The 17,688-nt window shown below is 46.8% G+C and overlaps 2 protein-coding genes across 7 annotated transcripts in view; both read right to left on the bottom strand.

The window, feature by feature from the left end:
* Window positions 1-526: 526 nt before the first annotated feature.
* Window positions 527-6,672, bottom strand: IBA57 (iron-sulfur cluster assembly factor IBA57). Of its 2 annotated transcripts, none has more exons than XM_025177226.2 (3): window positions 4,635-4,720; window positions 3,611-3,948; window positions 527-1,370 (listed from the first exon to the last, which is right to left on the bottom strand). In XM_025177226.2, exons 2-3 carry the CDS (start codon window positions 3,714-3,716, stop codon window positions 976-978), a joined length of 501 nt encoding a protein of 166 aa, XP_025032994.2. In that variant the 5' UTR covers window positions 3,717-3,948; window positions 4,635-4,720; the 3' UTR covers window positions 527-975. The 2 variants fall into 2 exon arrangements, with proteins under 2 accessions (XP_025032994.2, XP_007444741.3); XM_007444679.4 differs by lacking the exon at window positions 4,635-4,720 and adding an exon at window positions 6,301-6,672 and having other exon boundaries at window positions 528-1,370.
* Window positions 6,673-8,919: 2,247 nt separating this feature from the next.
* GJC2 (gap junction protein gamma 2) overlaps window positions 8,920-17,688 on the bottom strand; it is a 59,064-nt gene continuing 50,295 nt past the window's right edge. For 4 of the 5 annotated variants that reach the window (XM_088150263.1, XM_088150264.1, XM_088150261.1 and 1 more), the window contains one exon: window positions 12,180-15,123. In XM_088150263.1, coding sequence (XP_088006389.1) covers window positions 13,850-15,103 — 1,254 coding nt within the window. In that variant the 5' untranslated portion in view covers window positions 15,104-15,123 and the 3' untranslated portion in view covers window positions 12,180-13,849. Of the gene's footprint in view, window positions 11,551-12,179; window positions 15,124-17,688 lie in introns of those variants that run through there. The other variant, XR_015797773.1, reaches the window with a different exon arrangement.

The raw sequence follows: 17,688 nt of genomic DNA, 5'->3' as shown, positions 1-17,688 counted from the left end.
ATCAGAAATAAATCGCACCTGAATGATTTGCATTCACAATCGTTAATAACATAATTTGTAAAAGAAACAAAGCCGTGCTTGGTAGCAGTTTGAAGTGACAAAGGAGTTATTCTTAATTCCCTTTCTCACTGTGGATAACTGAGTACAATGTTCAAGTTATAAGAAGTATTTTATCACAGCCCCAACAAGCTATTGTGCCATTCTGCAAAAATAGCGATCCAAGAATCATACCTCTCAGAAACTACTGTACACACTATTTTTTCAGACTCTGATTAATATTATCTACCACTTAATCATCCAATATAGTTATTTCTTTTTACCAGCTATTTTTCCTGCCCTGCTTTTGCCTGGGGGGGGGGGGAGGGGATAAAATAGCTAAGTGATAGTTTCCTTTTTGTCTCTGACAAAAAAAAGCTGAGATTGCTATGGAGGTGAAGCATCTAAAGCAGTTTCTCAATCATGGCAACTTTAAGAGGTGTGGACTTCAATTCCCAGAATTCTCCAGCCAGCATGGCTGGCTGGAGAATTCTGGGAGTTGAAGTCCACACCTCTTAAAGTTGCCAAGTTTGAGAAACACTGATTTAAGGTGTCAAGGAATCTCAGGGGAAGAACCACTTTGATAGTTGTAACTGGAAACCAGTATCAACATACAGAGACTTAAAGTAAGGAATCAAGAGTTGGCCAACTTGGGCAAAACTCACAGGAGTTCAACTCTTTCCTTGTCTTCTGGGAGGAAGAAAGGTGAGGATGAGATGAAAAATCTGACAAAGTTAGAAAAATATCACCGTCAGAGAAAACATACTAGGGAACTGAACTTTCACAGTCTTCCATCGGTGTGAAAGTTGACATTGTCACCAACCATTATTCCTTTAAAAGCTATTAATTTTGCACAAGTTGTGAAAAGAAGCACCTGAAAACAAACATCAAGCCCAGCAGGTATAGATGATGCAAATTTTGTTCCACAGAAGATCGTGCCTATTTATTGGCAGGTTGGGGCCACCATTTGGGAACAGAAGCAGTGACTGTCACTTGCGAATCGCTGGCTAGTTTCAGCCGCAACGGCTCCTTTACAGTAGCCAATCGCAGCAACGCAATTCCAAACTCGTCTTCCCCTGCCCGAAATTTTCCAGCCGACTTTCCTAACTGGGTCACAATTTCAGTGCCTTCAGCGAGGGTCTCGAAAGGCACAGGCGGCAAAAGCTGTATGGGCAGGAGGCGTTTCCGGATGACGCCCATGTGATGAGTCCTTGCCGTCAACTCCTGACCGATATAACAGCCTTTGGTGAAACTTACACCGTTGAGATAAACCAGGTTGGACTCCAAAGGAAGAGCTGTTCCAGAAGGCAGATCTTTCACGCCTTCAGGTATACCTGGAAGAAAACAAAACCGTCTGGTTGAACTTTAGGACCATTTCCGTTCACAAGTGCAGCTGATTCTGCAGAGAGGTGGTGGGCTTCGTTGGAAGTGAACGCTAGGCTAGGCAGCCTTTGGTATGATGTAACGGGATGTGGGAATGACCTGGGTGACAGGGAAGAGCCACAGACTAGGTAACAGTCAGATAAGAGGCAGAGGAGCCCTCAGCAGGAATGTGGATGGGGCAAACATCTCAGAAGGGACCCTCCCTAGTTTCTTGGGCTGTAAAGGCGAGGGGGGAGAGATGGACTTTCAGACTTGCAAGATTCTGTGAATGGAACCTTACAATAAAGTTAGAGCTAGAATTTCTTCTCTGAACTGCATGCGTCCTCTATGGACCGTGGGGTTGGGTTCACTGGACCCCTTCAGCAAGTTTCTACAGAGAAAATATTAGGGCATCATAGGAACCATCTAGTGCTGGAGCAGAAACCAGGAGATTGTGAGTTCTAGTACTGCCTTAGTGCCAGCCTTACCAGGTACACCAGACAGGAAACATGACCAGATGAGTTAATTCTACTTTATTGTAAGGCTACATTAACAGGGTCCTGCAAGTCTGAAGTACACCTCTCCCCATGTCTCCTTTACAGCCTGAGAAACTAGGGAGGGCCCCTTCTGAGCCTCCTGCCCCACCCACTATCCAGCTGAGGGCTGTGCTGTCTCTTATCTGACTGCTCCCTTGCAGCACCTCTTGACCCCATCTCCCAAGGTCTTTCCCACATACCATCGCACTTAGGCACGGAAGCCAGCTGGATAACCAGGGACCAGTCCCTTCCTCTCAGCCCAACCCACCTCACAGGGCTGCGGTAGGGAAAACAGGAGATGGGAATATTATGTACACCGCCTTGAGTTGTAGAAAATAAAAATAGGGCAGAAATCTACTACTAACAATAACCTGGAAGGATGCGGCACTTAGCTTGTCCTAACATGATCATCCTTTGTGGCGAAAGTATTCTTACCCATAAAGCACACCTAGCAGAGGTAGGCTGTGCCTTCCTCAGGAACTCCTCCAGTTCCTCCTAGGTGGCTTGCCCGAGTCCAGCCAGTGATGCAGTAGTATTAGTTCCAAAATGAAGCCATACAGAACATGGTTACAGTGAGTAAAGCCGCATGAAATGTATCTGCCCTACCAGATTATTATTCAGAAGCCTCAGATTCACCAGGTCATTGTTTCAAAAATGGGTTTTGTAATCTGGTGATCAAGCAAAGAGAGGAGGGAAGAATCCACAGCCCTTTTTTTTTTTTTAAACCCACTTCTCTTAGGGACTTGCTCAGGGATGGGCAATATGTGACTCCTGAGGCTTCTTTTCAATGAGGAGCTCTCAGCTCCCCCTCTGCCCCGATGGCCAATAACTAATAACACAGTCACCTGCTATTTTCAGAATGGAGAAATATGAAAACTTTAACTCCTAAAACAGACACCTCACCATTAAAAAGCAAAGAACATGTCCCAAATTCCACTCCCAAACCCATCATCCCCACCCTGGTTCTCAGTCTAACATTAGTCCTGGTGTTTCTCCCATCCATACCTAACTAGGTCCGATCAGCCAGGGTCAGCTTGAGGTGGCCATCTAGCAAGGCAGAATAAGATGCAGTCTTATAAAAATACATGCAAGGAATAGGAGGAAATTGGAAAGGTGACTGATATATGTTTTGAAGGATAGGTTATTCAGTGTCACTCCCTTTTATTAGCCCTTCAATTCAAATTCAACTGATTTAACCCCTCCTCTTCTCCTTATTTACCGAACTCTCAATTTTGCCCCAACTCTGTTATTTCCATCAGGGATATATGAGGAAAACAATTACAGGGAATCCTCAGTTTAAGACCGAGTTCCGTTCCCAAGGTCTGTCCTTAAGTCGAATTTGTACGTAAGCCAGAACAGTATTATTGTATAATACTGTATAAGTAGTATTGTGTAATGAACTCAAACCATTGTGTATTTAACTCGAATCATTGGGTATTTAACTCGAATTTTGCTACAGTAGGCTCCGTTCTTAAGTGTGGGTCACCCTCAAACTGGTCATTTTTAACCCCTGGGGAATACCTGTAAATCTGTGCACTCGTAACATTGATTTTGCCCCAAAGACGCTTGAGTGCACATGCTGTCGAGATATGGCCATGCAATATTGCTATCCTTTTAAGCACCTACTTTTTACAATTTTGTTTGGCTCCCTATGGCGATGGGGAGGGCACTTTTACCTTGTCGATACCTGTGCCTGTGGTAATCCTTTGGATCTCCAATCTGGCTTCCCGGGATGATCTCGAGAGGGTCTGTGTCTTTGCCAGTGATCAGTCTCCAACCCATAATGTTCACTCTGGGATCTGGGGTTAGAACCACTGCTTTGCCAGCATTTTGCGCAGGGACATCCTTTGACGGTTCCTTTGGAATGATAGCCCACAAACAGAGGTCAGGGCAGGGAGCGATGTTTAATTTCCTGCGGATCTTATAGAGCTTCAGATGTTTTTGAAAGGAGTCCAAAAGGGTCGCATCGCATTCCAACAGGACGTGGCACTCTTCTTGCCTGTTTTCATGAACCCTGAAAACGATCCAAAATTAGGAGATAATGCGACGGTCTTCATCTGGAAGTCTGGCTCTATTTCCTCCCAGTAAGTTCCTTTCCCCCGGCACAGACATCATGCTAACATCCTAGGCTATTTCCTACAGCAGGACATGCCAAATTACATTATAAAAAGCAACCATGTTTTTTTGCTCCCTGAAAATCATTTGGGTCCAAAAGCATTACATTAGGAATGAACTGGCAGGGTGCATGATTTCATCATGCTACAGTTCAATGTATTTACTATTTAATGCAGTGTTTCTCAGCCTTGGCAACTTTAAGATGTACAGACTTCAACTCCCAGAATTCCAGAGCCAGCATGCTGGCTGGGGAATTCTGGGAGTTGAAGTCCGCACAGCTTGAAGTCACCAAGGTTGAGAAACACTGATTTAATGCATGACTAAGCCATTATTTTAAATTGATACTGCTGACCCAGATTTTCACTGAGTTTCACCAGTATATAGATAGTCCTTGTTTAGTGACCTCAGTTGGGACCAGCCACTCGGTTAAGCGAAACGGTCACTCAGTGAAACGGCAACTGTGCTTATGATATGACTTCAGCTTTCCTTTGCTTTAGAGCTGCAAAGGTCATAAATCTGAGGATTGGTTGCAAAGTGACTTTTTCATCAGTGTCATAAACAAAGCAGTTGCTAAATGACGACTACCTGTAGAGGATCTTGGAATGTTCCTTTCCAAACCTTCTAATCACATCACTGGGACTATATAATACAGAGCATTGTTTTCCTCCACTCTGCTAAGAAAAATAATCAAAAGTTATTCTCAAATTCTTATGATTTTGTTCCGGATTCAACTTTGGTGTATTTCATAGACTTTGAAATCTGCACCGAATCCATCCATAGCAACATGAATTCTCTGGGGCATTTTCATTTTATCTGGAAAATCACCTATGTTCATGATACACTATTTAAGTTTTTCATGCATATCCTCATGGTTTTTGAACATTATACACGGTTTTACAAGTGAACATCTTTGCATGACTCTCCTTGATTATGCATTATCGATATATAAAACGAAGGCTCTTGAGAAACTATTACCAAATAACCTTTTTAAATTTTCCTTACCACAATGAGCACAGCTCTGTTTGCTATATATAGAGGGATTATCCCTGATGCCTGATGGACAAATCAAACTTGACTTTCTGAACTTGGTTTGGGGAGCTGAGGACAAGCTACAGGAGCTTGTGGCGGGGGGCGCCACACCCTACCTCTCCGGCAGGGCATCAAGGCTCTGGAGGCCACCAACCCCACCAGGTGTTGGACCAGCCTATGGTCAGCTGTCTTGAAGTTGGAACAAAAAGCTTTTCATCCTATCAAGGGAAGAACAGCTGGACTCTGAACCTGTATGCATTATAATCCATGACCAACTATCTAGATCATAAATGGAAATCTATTCCAAATGGTCTTCCCTGTGACTCTCTGTGGAGGTGAAAGTTGGACTGCAAAGAAGCAGGATAGGAAAAGTATTTACACCTTTGAACTTGGGTGTTGGGGAATACCGTGGACAGCCGAGAAAACAAACCGATGGATCATCAAAGAAATCAACCCAGGGTTCTCACTCCAGGCACAAATGATCCTACTTTGGACACATGATGCAAAGACCCAGCTCTCCAGAGAAGGCTCTGGTGCTGGGAAAGGTGGAAGGAAAGAGAAGAGGGCGACCAGCAGCAAGGGGGAGGGACTCAGTTACAGTGGCGATGGGGGCACGAAGGACCAGGCTGGGGACAGATCGTCCTGGAGAAGATCTATCTATGTGGTTGGTAGCAGTCGAAAACGACTTGACGGCACGTAGTCAATCCATCAGGTCCAAACGAGTGAGGGATACAAGGAGACTGTAAGACCAAAGGCCCGTTCACTCGAGAGCCAGGCACCGCATTGAAACGTAGCTGGACCTTTCCTCCGCCATTTAAACCCAGGTGAGCTTTTGCACCCGGCAGTTTGTTTCAGCACCAGCGATGCAAGTGGAAGCTGTACCAATTTGGGGTATCGCTGCTGGTTTATGGGTGCCCTACTAAGGGAGCGAGTTCTTTTTTCTCCCCTAAGCCAAAGGCAGGCCCTTCAGAAGTTAAGTCTATACTATTGGGACATATAGAACATAAAGGATGCATCCTGAATATTTTCCTAGGATTTGCGTAAATTGGTATCTTCGGGTTTCTTTTCATTTGCATCAACCTTCCCCGAGCTCGGAAACGACCCCCTTCTCCCGCAGAAGTAGGCACTACAATTCCCATCGCTTCCTGCCACGAGGGCTGGGAGGATGAGCGCGGCAGTCCGGCCACGGCTCGCCCGGGATCATCCCTCCCGCGAGACTCACCTGTACACGATGACGTCATAGAGGCACCTCCCCTGGACGCTGAGGGCGTGTGCGTAAAGCGCGCGCGGCGCGGCTCCGCCCACCTCCGCTAAGCGCGTCAAGTCATTGGTCAGTAGTCCTTGGAGGAAGGGGAGCGTCTCCGGGCCTTGGAGGCGAAGGAGCGCGCGGTGACTCAACGGGAAGCAATCGCCGGTCGCCCTTTTGTCTCCGCCGCCGCCGCCGAAGTGCAAGTTCCGCGGGAGGCCCCGCCGCAGCGCCGCGCTCGCCCTCACCAGCATGGCGGCCTGGTGAAGAGCGCCAAAGAGACTGGAAAGGACCTCCGCGCCGCCATCTTGTGTGTGGCCGAGGGTGGAGAGAGGGCGTGGGTAGGCTCGGTCAAGTGCGCAGGCGCAGAGACCGTCTTGGCTCTGTCCCTTGGCCCGCCCCTGGGACTGAGCTTTGCTGCTGCGAAGGGGCGGGGCCAGGCTCCTCAGCTGGCTCCTCATTGGCTGAGGCGCCAGCCTGCTCCTTCCAGCGGCTGCAGTCCACGTGCACTCGTTTTTTCAACGGGGGAGCGACTTCGGCCCTTTTTTCCTTATATGCCGCCTTTCCTCCAGGAGCTTCAGGCGGTATGGGGACAGGCAGCCAAGGGAGCAAGCCGCAGACTCTGCGTGCACTCTGGATCCAGCTATTTTTTGGGAGGGGGACAATATTACTTTGCAAAAAAATAAGGGTGAGACTCCTTTATCCACCTAGCCATGTTCCCAGCCGCCTGATTACTGTATCACTTAAACCAAATAAAGCTATTGTTACTTTTGGAAAAGGCCGATTTGAATCTGCCTGTATTTGAAAAAGCAAGCGGGGAGAGGAAGATGCAGGCTGGTTGGCAGGCGCCTGTGGAAACTGGAACTGTCTGGTATTTTTTAAACAGTTGCCTTTGTTTAATATCCTTAAGGACCAAAGTCTCCGGCACCTTTAACATGTTTTAGAAAAAAGGACATTTCAGCCAAGGACAAGCAACATGGGAAGAAGCTGAGCCCCACGCTCCATTTGCTGGAATGCACCCATGTTCTCTGGACACCCACCACGAGCTTGCAGAATATATTCTCATCTGCTTGACTGATATGCTGCCATAGTCATCACAGTAATTCTAGGCAGCTTACATGGGATTGTGAAAAACCACCACAGAAAGGATAAAAATAACAAGAAATGTGTATACCCACCACACGTGGGGGGTGTGTATGGAATGACCGAACACTTTCTAACCAACAAAACAGACGGCCGGGGAATAAAACTGCGCCCCACCCCAGGTCCTGCTGGAAGAGCCAGCTTTTCACAACTTAAGGGAAGCCCAATGGAGTTGAAGCCAGACCAACTTCAGGGGCAGATGTGGTTCCACAGGGCAAGCACAGCTGCAGAGAAGGTACATCTCCCAGCTCCCACAAGGGGACAATGCTTTACACATGGGATCTGGAACATGCCAGCTCTTCTAGATCTTACTGGCTGGACAGAGACATGGGAGAAAGAGGATCCTGTAGGTCACTGTTTCTCAATCTCAGCAACTTTAAGGTATGTGGACTCCAACTCCCAGAATCCCCCAGCCAGCATGCTGGCTGGGGGATTCTGGGAGTTGAAGTCCACATGTGCTGGCTAGGGGATTCTGGGAGTTGAAGTCCAAACACTTTAAAGATGCTGAGTTTGAGAAACGGTGCTGGAGGTAACCAGGTTGTAAGTCAACCGCTAAGAAAAGAAACCCGTCTTTCTGATGCATAAAATAATCATTTCTTTCAAAAAGTAGGGGTGGAGAATCCCGTGGTCTTCCACAAGTTATTGGAGTCTAGCAATAAGTGATGCCTAAGGACAACAGAGGACTTGTCATCAATTTTAAAGCATATTTCCAATCTCTGGATCAGTGCTGATCAGTCATCGCAGTCAGCCCTAAATCAGGGTTTTCCAAGCTTGTTCAGGCTGCAGAAAACCTCTTAGTTAAAAATTCCTGGAATCCCTGATCAAGAGGCAAAGCTCTAATAATAGAAAACTGCCTGCATTTTCTATTATTTCTCTCCCTCTTTTTATTTTACTTACATTTTACTTATTTTAAAATTTTATATAGCCTCCCATCTCACAAAACAAATGACCTTTTTTTTTTCCCGCCCCTATTCCCAAGACTCCCCAACTGTGCATTGCAGCACCCCAACAATCTCATCAGGACACACTGGGATATTTTAAATGTCTGTCACGTCTTTATCTCGGCAAACCTCGCTTTTTGGCAGTTGCTGTGATGAAATGCAAGTACTGTGCAAAACTCAATGTGGAAAGGAGTGGCGATGTCCAATCTGACTCCAACGTTTGAGAAGTTGCGCAGTGCCCAACAGGTGCCCACATCCCATTAGTAAGCGGTTGTGGTTATTGAAGAATGAAATGAAAATCTTGTCTTTTCTTTCGATTCATGTGTGTGTTTTTTCCAGTGGAACTGTTAGCTATTTCGGTTGGCCTAGGGGCACCATGAAAAAATTACTGGGACACTAAAGGTGCAGTGAACCAAGAAAGTTTGGGAACCTCTCATGGGACCCCACGGTGGTACAGAACAGTTGGAAAAACTCCGTGCTAAATAAATGCAGCACTCATCCCATGTGATGAAACAAAGTGAACAGTTTGTTCCATTTTATTAGTACTGAACACCGAACATCCAAAAGTTTTTGTTGTTTGTTAAGTAATTATTCCATGTACAACTTGTAAGTAGTATTTACAATGAAACATATTAGAAGACAGGGGCCAACGTCATACTTTCTGGCTGCGTTCACACGAACGGCTTAACTAGCTACTGAGCTAATCCATCTTCTCAGTTCATATAATCCTCAGAAATCTGTAATCTAACCAGGTGAATTTGCACACCTACAAAGCAAGAGGAGGACTTGGCAAAGGTAAGCAGGTGTGAACACCGCTGCTCTCTATAACTGGGCTGGTTAAATGGGTCATGTGAACACAGCCAAAATGTTTCTTACACAAATGGCACATTAGTAAAACGTACAACAAAAAGACCCCCCCCCAAAAAAAGGGAGAAACGTCGTTAACAGCATAGATTTGTTATGGCTATTTAGTTAATTTCAAGTATTTCCCAGTGGAATGGAATGTGAGCGGCAGGGCGTCTCAGCTTTGGTTCTGTCTGGTCTTTGAAAGGGAGAAGGTGCGCGGTCTTCTCTGGTGCCATTTCCACCCAAAGGCTGAGAGCAAAGAAGGTGCCGTGATCTCAAAACAGCCTCATAAAGACTAAAACCCTTCAGTGTTTTTGGGGTGGAAATGCTGACCTGGGAACAGCTATTGTTAAAAAGACACAGATACCTGGTTTGGTTTGGTTTTTCTTGCATTATAGATTCATCTTTCAGTATGCACTTTTTTAATACCACGGGTATATAAGAGATTTTTTAAAAACCTGCATGAAAACTGGTTGGTTCTGCATTCTGATGTAGGGTGTTGGTGTTGCTGGCGTTGCTGGTCTGCTTCGTAAAACTTCTGACATCTTTCCGTGCCCTAAAGATTCAGGCCACCAGAATATAGGAATTGAATCATTTCGTGCATATTGATCTGGATACGGCCAAAAGTCAGAGGGTTTTTTTCCCCCCATCAGCCCAGTCTAAATAGACACAAGGCTGATTTCTATACACTTCCCTAAACAAAAGGATCTTGTTCTTGTTGTTTTTTCTGTCTGTTTTTGAACTGGATTATTCACTTATTCCACCAGCTTGACTTCAGAACTTTTCCTTCAAGACTTATTATGATGAAGCATGACAAGGAAAGTGGCTAACTTACACCACATCGATACAGCGACGCTGTTACTGTAAGTTGGATTATTTTTTAATACCGCCACCATGTTTGTCTCAACAATCCTGAGATTTCCTAGTGGTCTCCCATCCAAATGCTACAACCCTGGTCAGCCAAGGCAAACTAAATTGCAGAATTGTGCCTTCAGCCCATCCCAAAGTGGTCGTGGGAACTGCACCTTTTGATTGGTTCACAAATGCATCCCTGCTAATAATCCCGAGTTATGGTTTGCGTACAGGACAAATCTAGGCAAAGCTGAATTATTTTTTTGAAAACGGGGTCTCCCAGCAAATGCTTTTGTTTTTCAAACCTGAAATCAAAAACGGAGTTTCCAAACAGGGTTTGTTCAGGGTTATCTCCCAGATGCAAACCGAAGTTCTACAAGGTATTGGAATCTAGTGTAAATTACCAAACGTGACTCAGGATTGATACTTCATTTTAAGTACATACAGGTAGTCTTTGATTTACAACCACAATTGGGACCAGAATTTCCATCGCTAAGCAATGCAGTCATAAAACACGACGTCACGTGACCGCATTGCTTAGCAATGGCAGTCCCAGTTACTGTCGTAACCCCAAGACGTGCAGGTCGTTAAGTGGGAAGAGCCAGGAGTCCCAGGTAAGGAGCACGGGGGGGGGGGCAAGGGGGAGCGGGGGAGGTGTATCATACATGAAGCTATGTACCTGCACAAAAACACCTTGAAGACACCCCCTGCAATTTATCCCAGCATAGGCCACACATGAGTTGGGGTGCTGCGGTGTGGCACCAGCTCAGGAAGACTGGGGAAAGAATATGCTGTGGCTTGGGCTTCTTGGTCCGCTGCGGCTCTGGGGCTTTCGGCACACCGTGGTTCTGGGGCTGCAAGATGGTGAAGGTCAGCTAGGGTGGCCCAAAGGGCATAGATGGAGGGGTAGATAGGCGGGTGGGGGGAGTTGAAGCACCCCTGTGGTCATGTGGGTGGGCTGCCAAGTGCCTGAATTTTAATCATGGGACCACAGGGTCCCATGCAACAGCTATAACTTTAGGGACTAATCTTAAGTTTCTTCATTCAGCGCCATTGTAACTTTGAATGGTCGCTGAACGAATGGTCGTAAATCAAGGACTACCTGTTTCATACATGAAGCTATGTACCTGCACAAAAACACCTTGAAGACACCCCCTGCAATTTATCGATGCTTGCAACCGTTTTCTATTCCTGATGCCTTCACATCCCGGTGAGCATCAATTAACACCAATTCAGAGTGCAAACTCTCTGCAACATGCAAATTCACGTGGTAGAAGTGGAGAGGACCCATCTTTTAGCAATGAATAAAATACGTTAAGGCTGTTTTCCCCAAGCTAGTGCCTTCCAGAGGCATTGGGGTTCACTTCCCATAATCCCCAGTTGGCACACACCTACCTCAACGCTTCTGGAGGACTCCAGTGTGGGACAGGCTGTTTTATTGGACCTAAGAGTGTAAGATGAGAGTGTTACGAGCAGGCAAGTTTATGGAGGTTAAATCAGCAACACGTAGCCCCTCTTGGCTTCTTTCAAAAGCCAAGCAGGGCCAGGCTTCGTTAGGAGGGACTTGAATGGGAGACCACCAAAAAAGGCTCAGAGATGCAGGCTAGACTGGGGAGTCAGAAAACCTGGAAGAAAGCAGTCACCAACGGTGTCTGAATCATAGCCAGGAAAGCTGCCTCTAAATGCATCCATGAAGTCACCAAGAGGAAATCTTGACTCCTAATGGAAAGATTCCTCAGTTATTATGAGCCGTGATAATTATGGAGGGACAGCAACAGAGGAGGACCTTCATTTTGCTTCACCCTTATGAGCAATCCAGGATAGCTGGCTACTGCCAAGCAGAAGGCTGGACCAGGTGAATATTGGCCTGGACTCTCTCTTGGGCTGTGTATGAAGTCCATAAGGAAGAGTGAAATAGTTCCAGAAGTACTGTATCTCTACCCAACATCTTCTCCAAACCTCTGAATGGAAGCAGATGTATCCTGTAAGGCAGTGTTTCTCAACCGTGGCAACGTTAAAGTATGTGGACTTCAACTCCCAGAATTCCCTAGCCAGCTATGGGGAATTCTGGGAGTTGAAGTCCACACACCTTAACGTTGCCACGGTTGAGAAACACTGCTGTAACGTCTTCCCACCACCACCATCCTGGGGACCGTCTTCCCAAACCATCACTCCTAGGCGTGATGCGAGGAAGTCTCGTCCAACATCAAGCACCAGCCATCCTGTTAACGCCCGTCTCTGTACAGAAAGGCCCAGTGAAGACATTTTCTATCCTTCCACACCCCCAAAGTGACGAAATGCCTCTCTGCTTCCAGTGCGTTGCAGCAGGAAAATCTTCCTCCCTTTGCAAATCCTGACGGGGCCCAACCTTTCACGAAGCATTCCCCAAACCTCCAGGAACTCATTTCTCAGGGTAGTGCCAGAGAAGAAAAAATAAAATAAAATAAAATAAAATGCCACAGATCTCCAAATGCACGACGTAGCTGAAGTCAGCAGCAGAAAGACCTCCTTTCTCTACAGAACTTGTCCTGGGGGCTCCACCTTCTTGGAAAAGGCCAACTTTTGCTTTACGGAAACTGTCCTCTAGTGACGACGCGGCCAAAGTTGCAGGTTAGTGTCCCTTGAGTTGCAGTTACAAAGGTTTTAAGATTTAAAATCTGTCCTTTGCTGGATAGGGCCAGCTGTTCAGAACAGCGGGCTACGACATCTTGACAACATCTGCAGATGTTGCTTTTCCTTCAGGGGCCTGGACATTAATTCAGTTCGGGGTTATTTTAGCCCTCCAAAGAAATCTTCAAGCACACCAAGGAAGAGGTGGTATGTTTGGCCTCACAATTGCTTAGCCCACACCACACAAAGTGCTCTACACTGGGCAAGAAAGCACACACCGCGGTTCCCTTCGTCAACAGGGGACGGCATGTAGCTAGGCCACGTTCCCATCTATTGCTCACTTTCAGAGGACAGGATGTCTCACCTTGCCAGCAGAAAAGACTGCAAATAAGACATAAAAAACCACCAAGGTCCTCTCTCTTCTCCAGCCCAAGTCTGTACTGGCTACGAAGAAAGGGAGTCATAATCTAAATATCTGGCAGGCACCAGGGTGGGAGAAGCAATCTTGCCTTTGCAGAACTCAAAAGTTGTGATAACAAGGAGGAAAGAGTCGGTTCAGTGGGGAAAAGGCAGTTCTTCAAATGGATGGCCTGGAATGTGAAAAGGACAGACAAGCGAGAAAGAAAGAAAGAAAAAAGGGAGGGCCGGGGAAGGATAATATGCCGAATGCCGCCAGTTTTGGAGAGAGAGATTATACCTGAGAACCCCAACCGAGCAAGGCAGGTTGGGAAGCTGGGCTCTCGTGCCCAAGGGTTGTCGGCGGTCTCTTGGAGAAATTGCATTCTCTCTCTTCGGGTCTCTGGAGCCTCAAGTCGAAGGATAAATCTTGCAATCAGCACCTTGTTTGAATCTTCCCTGGAAGAACGAGGACAAACGTCGAGGACGGATCCTTCTCACGCTGCTGCTTTCGGAGCGCAAAGATCCTGCTTTTTCCCGGAAAATGAAAGGTGGGAGCGTAAACAAATCAAGGGGTTAAGAAAAGGCCTCTTGTTAACTACTGGGTGGCGTTCCCACTCTGGCCTTGCCGGTGCCTAGCGTTCTCTTAAACAAAGCCCATTTCATCAAAGAAGGCACCCCCCTCTCCCGATGCGCACCCACCAGGCAGTTGGGCCCCTTGGCCTGTTCACCCCTCTCTAGATCCACACAGAGTTTTTCCCATCTTTGCCATTTACGCTCCCCTTCTCTGAACTGGCTTTTGGCTTGGCCCCATGTTTCTCCTGGGCAGTGTTGGCTCGGTTCTGCTCCGCCATAGACCCACTGGAGGCTGGGCTGCTGGTTCTTGAGGGCTGGCCGTTCCCCTGAGTGCCGTTGTAGCTCTGGAAAGCGATGTCCAGCTGCTCCTGAGCCACCCGTAAGTGTTTATGGAGGGTAGACAAATCTGGGGGGATGTTGTCATCAGGGCTGGTGCACTGCTGTTCTTGGACCACATTGGCCATGTTCTGCTCGTGAGCCATCAGGCTGTTGGGGATCTTGGCTTGTTTGTCTGATTTCACCACCAGGTTATACTCTGGCGGGCAGGAGATGTTCTTTGGGTAGGCAGCGTAATTGTAAGGTGGCTGTCTGAAGCTGTGGATTTTTCGCTCGCGGATGGCGTCTCGAATGGTCCCAATGCCCAGATGGCACATCTCTGCCAAGTTGAGCAACAGACAAAGGCAGCTGACCACATACATCACCAGGAGGAAGATGGTCTTCTCTGTCGGCCTCGACACAAAGCAGTCCACGTTATGGGGGCAAGGGTCTCGGGTGCAAAGATAGTAGGGTCTGACCTCAAACCCATAGAGCATATACTGCCCTACCAGGAAACACACTTCGAAGGAGGCTCTGGTAAGAAGCTGGAAGACATAAATCTTCATCAGCCCCTCCTCTTGGATGTGCCTCCTGCCATCATGTTTCTGTCCCTTCTTCTTCTCCTCTTCCTTCGTCTTCTCTTTCTCCTCATTCTCCACCATCTCCTCAGCTATCATGGGCTCTTCTTCTGCGCCCAGGGAGTCTTCCAGGTTGTGAGCTGCCTGCCAGTGGAGCACAAACTGCTTCTTCTTCTTGAGGCTCCGAAACCTCTTCTCCTCCTCCGAGGACCTGGCGATCCGGTGTATGGCGTAGCCCAAGTAGATGACGGACGGGGTGGAGATCATAATGATCTGGAAGACCCAGAACCGGACGTGTGAAAGAGGCGCGAAGGCATCGTAGCAGACATTATCGCAGCCCGGCTGCTTGGTGTTACAGGTGAATTTGCTCTGTTCATCCGAATAGATGGACTCGCCTCCGACGGCCGTCAGGACAATGCGGAAGACGATGAGGACGGTGAGCCAGATCTTCCCCACAAAAGTGGAGTGATTGTGAATTTCTTCCAGCAGGCGGGTGAGGAAACTCCAGCTCATGTTTGTCATAGGGGCTAATCATTTACGGCCTGTAACATAAAAGAGGGAGATTGGAATACATGAATTCATTCATTCATTCATTCATTCATTCATTCATTCATTCATTCATTCATTCATTCATTCATTCATTTATTTCTGGGTGCCTTTGAGTCAGTCTTGACTCAGGTCCATGCAATTTTGGGAGTGGTTGGCTCTGGCCTTCTTCTTCCTAGGGCTGAGTGAGAGGAACTGGCCCAAAGTCACCCAGCTGGATCCATGCCTAAATCAGGACTTGAACTCAGGGCCTCCTGGTTTCTAGCCTGGTGCCTTAACCTCTACACCAGTGTTTCTCAACCTTGACCACTTTAAGCATGGCTGGCTGGGGAATTCTGGGAGTTGAAGTCCGCCCATTTTAAAGTGGTCAAGGTTGAGAAACACTGCTCCATACCAAAGTGACTCTCAATAATATCAATAATAATGACATCGCTGTAGTTCCCTTGGCAATGTTTTCAGATGTGGCTGGCCCTGGCCTTCTTCTTCCCAGGGCTGAGCTAGAGTGATTGACCCACCAAGTCATCCAGCTGGATCTGAGAGCCTAAATCAGGACTCGAACTCAGGCTCTCCTGGTTTCTCGCCTGGTGCCTTAACCTCTATACCAGTGTTGTCCAAACTTGGCCATTTTAAGATGAGTGGACTTCAACTCCCAGAATTCCCCAGCCAGCATGGCTGGCTAGGGAATTCTGGGAGTTGAAGTCCACTCATCTTAAAGTGGCCAAGTTTGGACAACACTGCTCTATACCAAACTGGCTCTCAAAGTGAGTTTATTTATTTATGTGTATTTATTGATTAATATTTTTAACCACCCAACAGCCAAAGCTCTTTAGGTGCCTGACAATAAATCAGTAAATGATACTTCATCTAAACCTGTCCAGGAAATGATTGCTACCCTCACACTTCCTACTGGAATTCTGCATTATTTTTAAGTGTGGACATAAAAATACATGCACACGCACACCCTCTCCCTTGCTCAATTTTCTGTATTGTGGCAATTCCAGCTACGCCCCAAATTCCAGGTGTGTGGAGTTCTGATGGGCTGTTTTGGCTAATGAAAGTAAGTTTCAGAAGTTGCTAAAGGAACTTTTGAGGGCAGTTTTTTAAAAAAGCTTTAATCAGAACCCAAGCTTCCAGTGGCTGCAAGAGCAAAACAGCTTGTACCCAAACCAGATGATTGCTTGATGGCGGAAAGTTCTCCTTCCTTCTGAAGCACTCCCCCCCACCCCAAAAATCACAAAATCAGCTTCTTTGGGTTGGGAAACTCTCTGGAGGAATCTGGGGGGATCCCTGGAAGCTGCAGGAGGGAAGACGTACGTGAAGGGATGGCGAATGACACTCGTGTAATTTTGTTTTGAGCTGGCAGCTATTTTCAAGGAAGATGCAGAATTCTGTATTCCTAATCCAACATGCTGCCCTTGCGGGTCAGTTTTGAAATTATTACAAAAAGTAAATAGGAAGTTGACTTTATAAATCTGATCTGCAGATTTCTTTCTTCTTTCCCTCCCTCCCTCCCTCCCTCTTTCTTTCCTTTCTTTTCTTTTTTCTTTTTCCTCCCTCCCTCCCTCCCTCCCTCCCTCCCTCCTTCCTTCCCTTCATTTCACCCTCTCCTCCCTTCCTCCCTTCCCTTTTTTCTTCCTGGAAGACCCTTCAGTCTGATATGGTGTACAGGTAGTCCCCAGGGTTAAGAACGCCTGGTTTAAGGACAACCCATAGTTCAGAACAGAGCCTGTTGTATCAAAATTCGAGTTAAATACACAGTGGTTCGAGTTCATTACACCATACTACTTATACAATATTACACAATAATACTGTTCTGGCTTCCATACAAATCTGACTTAAGGACAGACCTTGGGAACGGAACCTGTTCTTAAACTGTGTTTTCCAGATATTTCCATCTGTTAACTGGGAGGATAACCCAAGTCACAGCCAGTCCAGGGGTAAGGTTAATTTCTTAATTGCATTTCGACTCAATGCTTTGCTGAGATCAACCGCTTTTTTTTCAGCACATCCTACCTATGCAGCCAGGGGGCAGCATCTTACCCGCTCTAACCTTGGAAAAGCTAAGCAGAGTCAGACCTGGTTAGTGTTTGGATGGGAGACCAGCAGGAGGATGCAGAGCTGCAGGTCAGATGGGGAGGTTGAAAAAAACATCCCGGAAGAGGCACAGCTCTTGCGCACTTCCACAGACTCAGAGGAGGAGCTGGGATGTACTGTACGGCACTCAGAGTGATACACCACTGGAGTATCTCAGATGCCCAGTAACAGAAATAAACAGAGAAACTGCCTAATGAGTCAAAACGTTGTCAAGAACAAACTCTCATTTGCCCGACCAAAATGGAAAAGCAGAAAGAAAAGCAGCTGGTTGTGTGAAAGAGGTGTTCACATGTTGCCACAAAGTAGTACCTGTTCTTGTCAAATGGGAGAAAAAGACCAGCTCGTGAAGCCATGTAGCTCACCCCAGGGAAGATGACCACTCTCCTGGGACCTCTTCTTTGCAGCCACTTATGAAGGAACTCAAGCCACCAGTTAGCTCACAAAGACCCACTCGCAGGAGATTCCTT

Source organism: Python bivittatus, unplaced genomic scaffold (assembly GCF_059951505.1).
Source record: "Python bivittatus isolate LINGU-HERP-01145 unplaced genomic scaffold, Pbiv_v1 ctg000610_np1212, whole genome shotgun sequence".
In the NCBI taxonomy this organism is placed as follows: domain Eukaryota; kingdom Metazoa; phylum Chordata; class Lepidosauria; order Squamata; family Pythonidae; genus Python; species Python bivittatus.
This window is presented reverse-complemented; position numbering and strand designations above follow the sequence as displayed.

Coding starts and splice junctions, on each gene's coding strand:
- IBA57 (XM_007444679.4), bottom strand. CDS start 6,578: ATGCTGGTGAGGGCGAGCGCGGCGCTGCGGCGGGGCCTCCCGCGGAAC. Junction 3,949..6,300: donor TATGACGTCATCGTGTACAG/GTGAGTCTCGCG, acceptor GATCGTTTTCAG/GGTTCATGAAAACAGGCAAG. Junction 1,371..3,610: donor CAGGCACAGGTATCGACAAG/GTAAAAGTGCCC, acceptor GTTTTCTTCCAG/GTATACCTGAAGGCGTGAAA.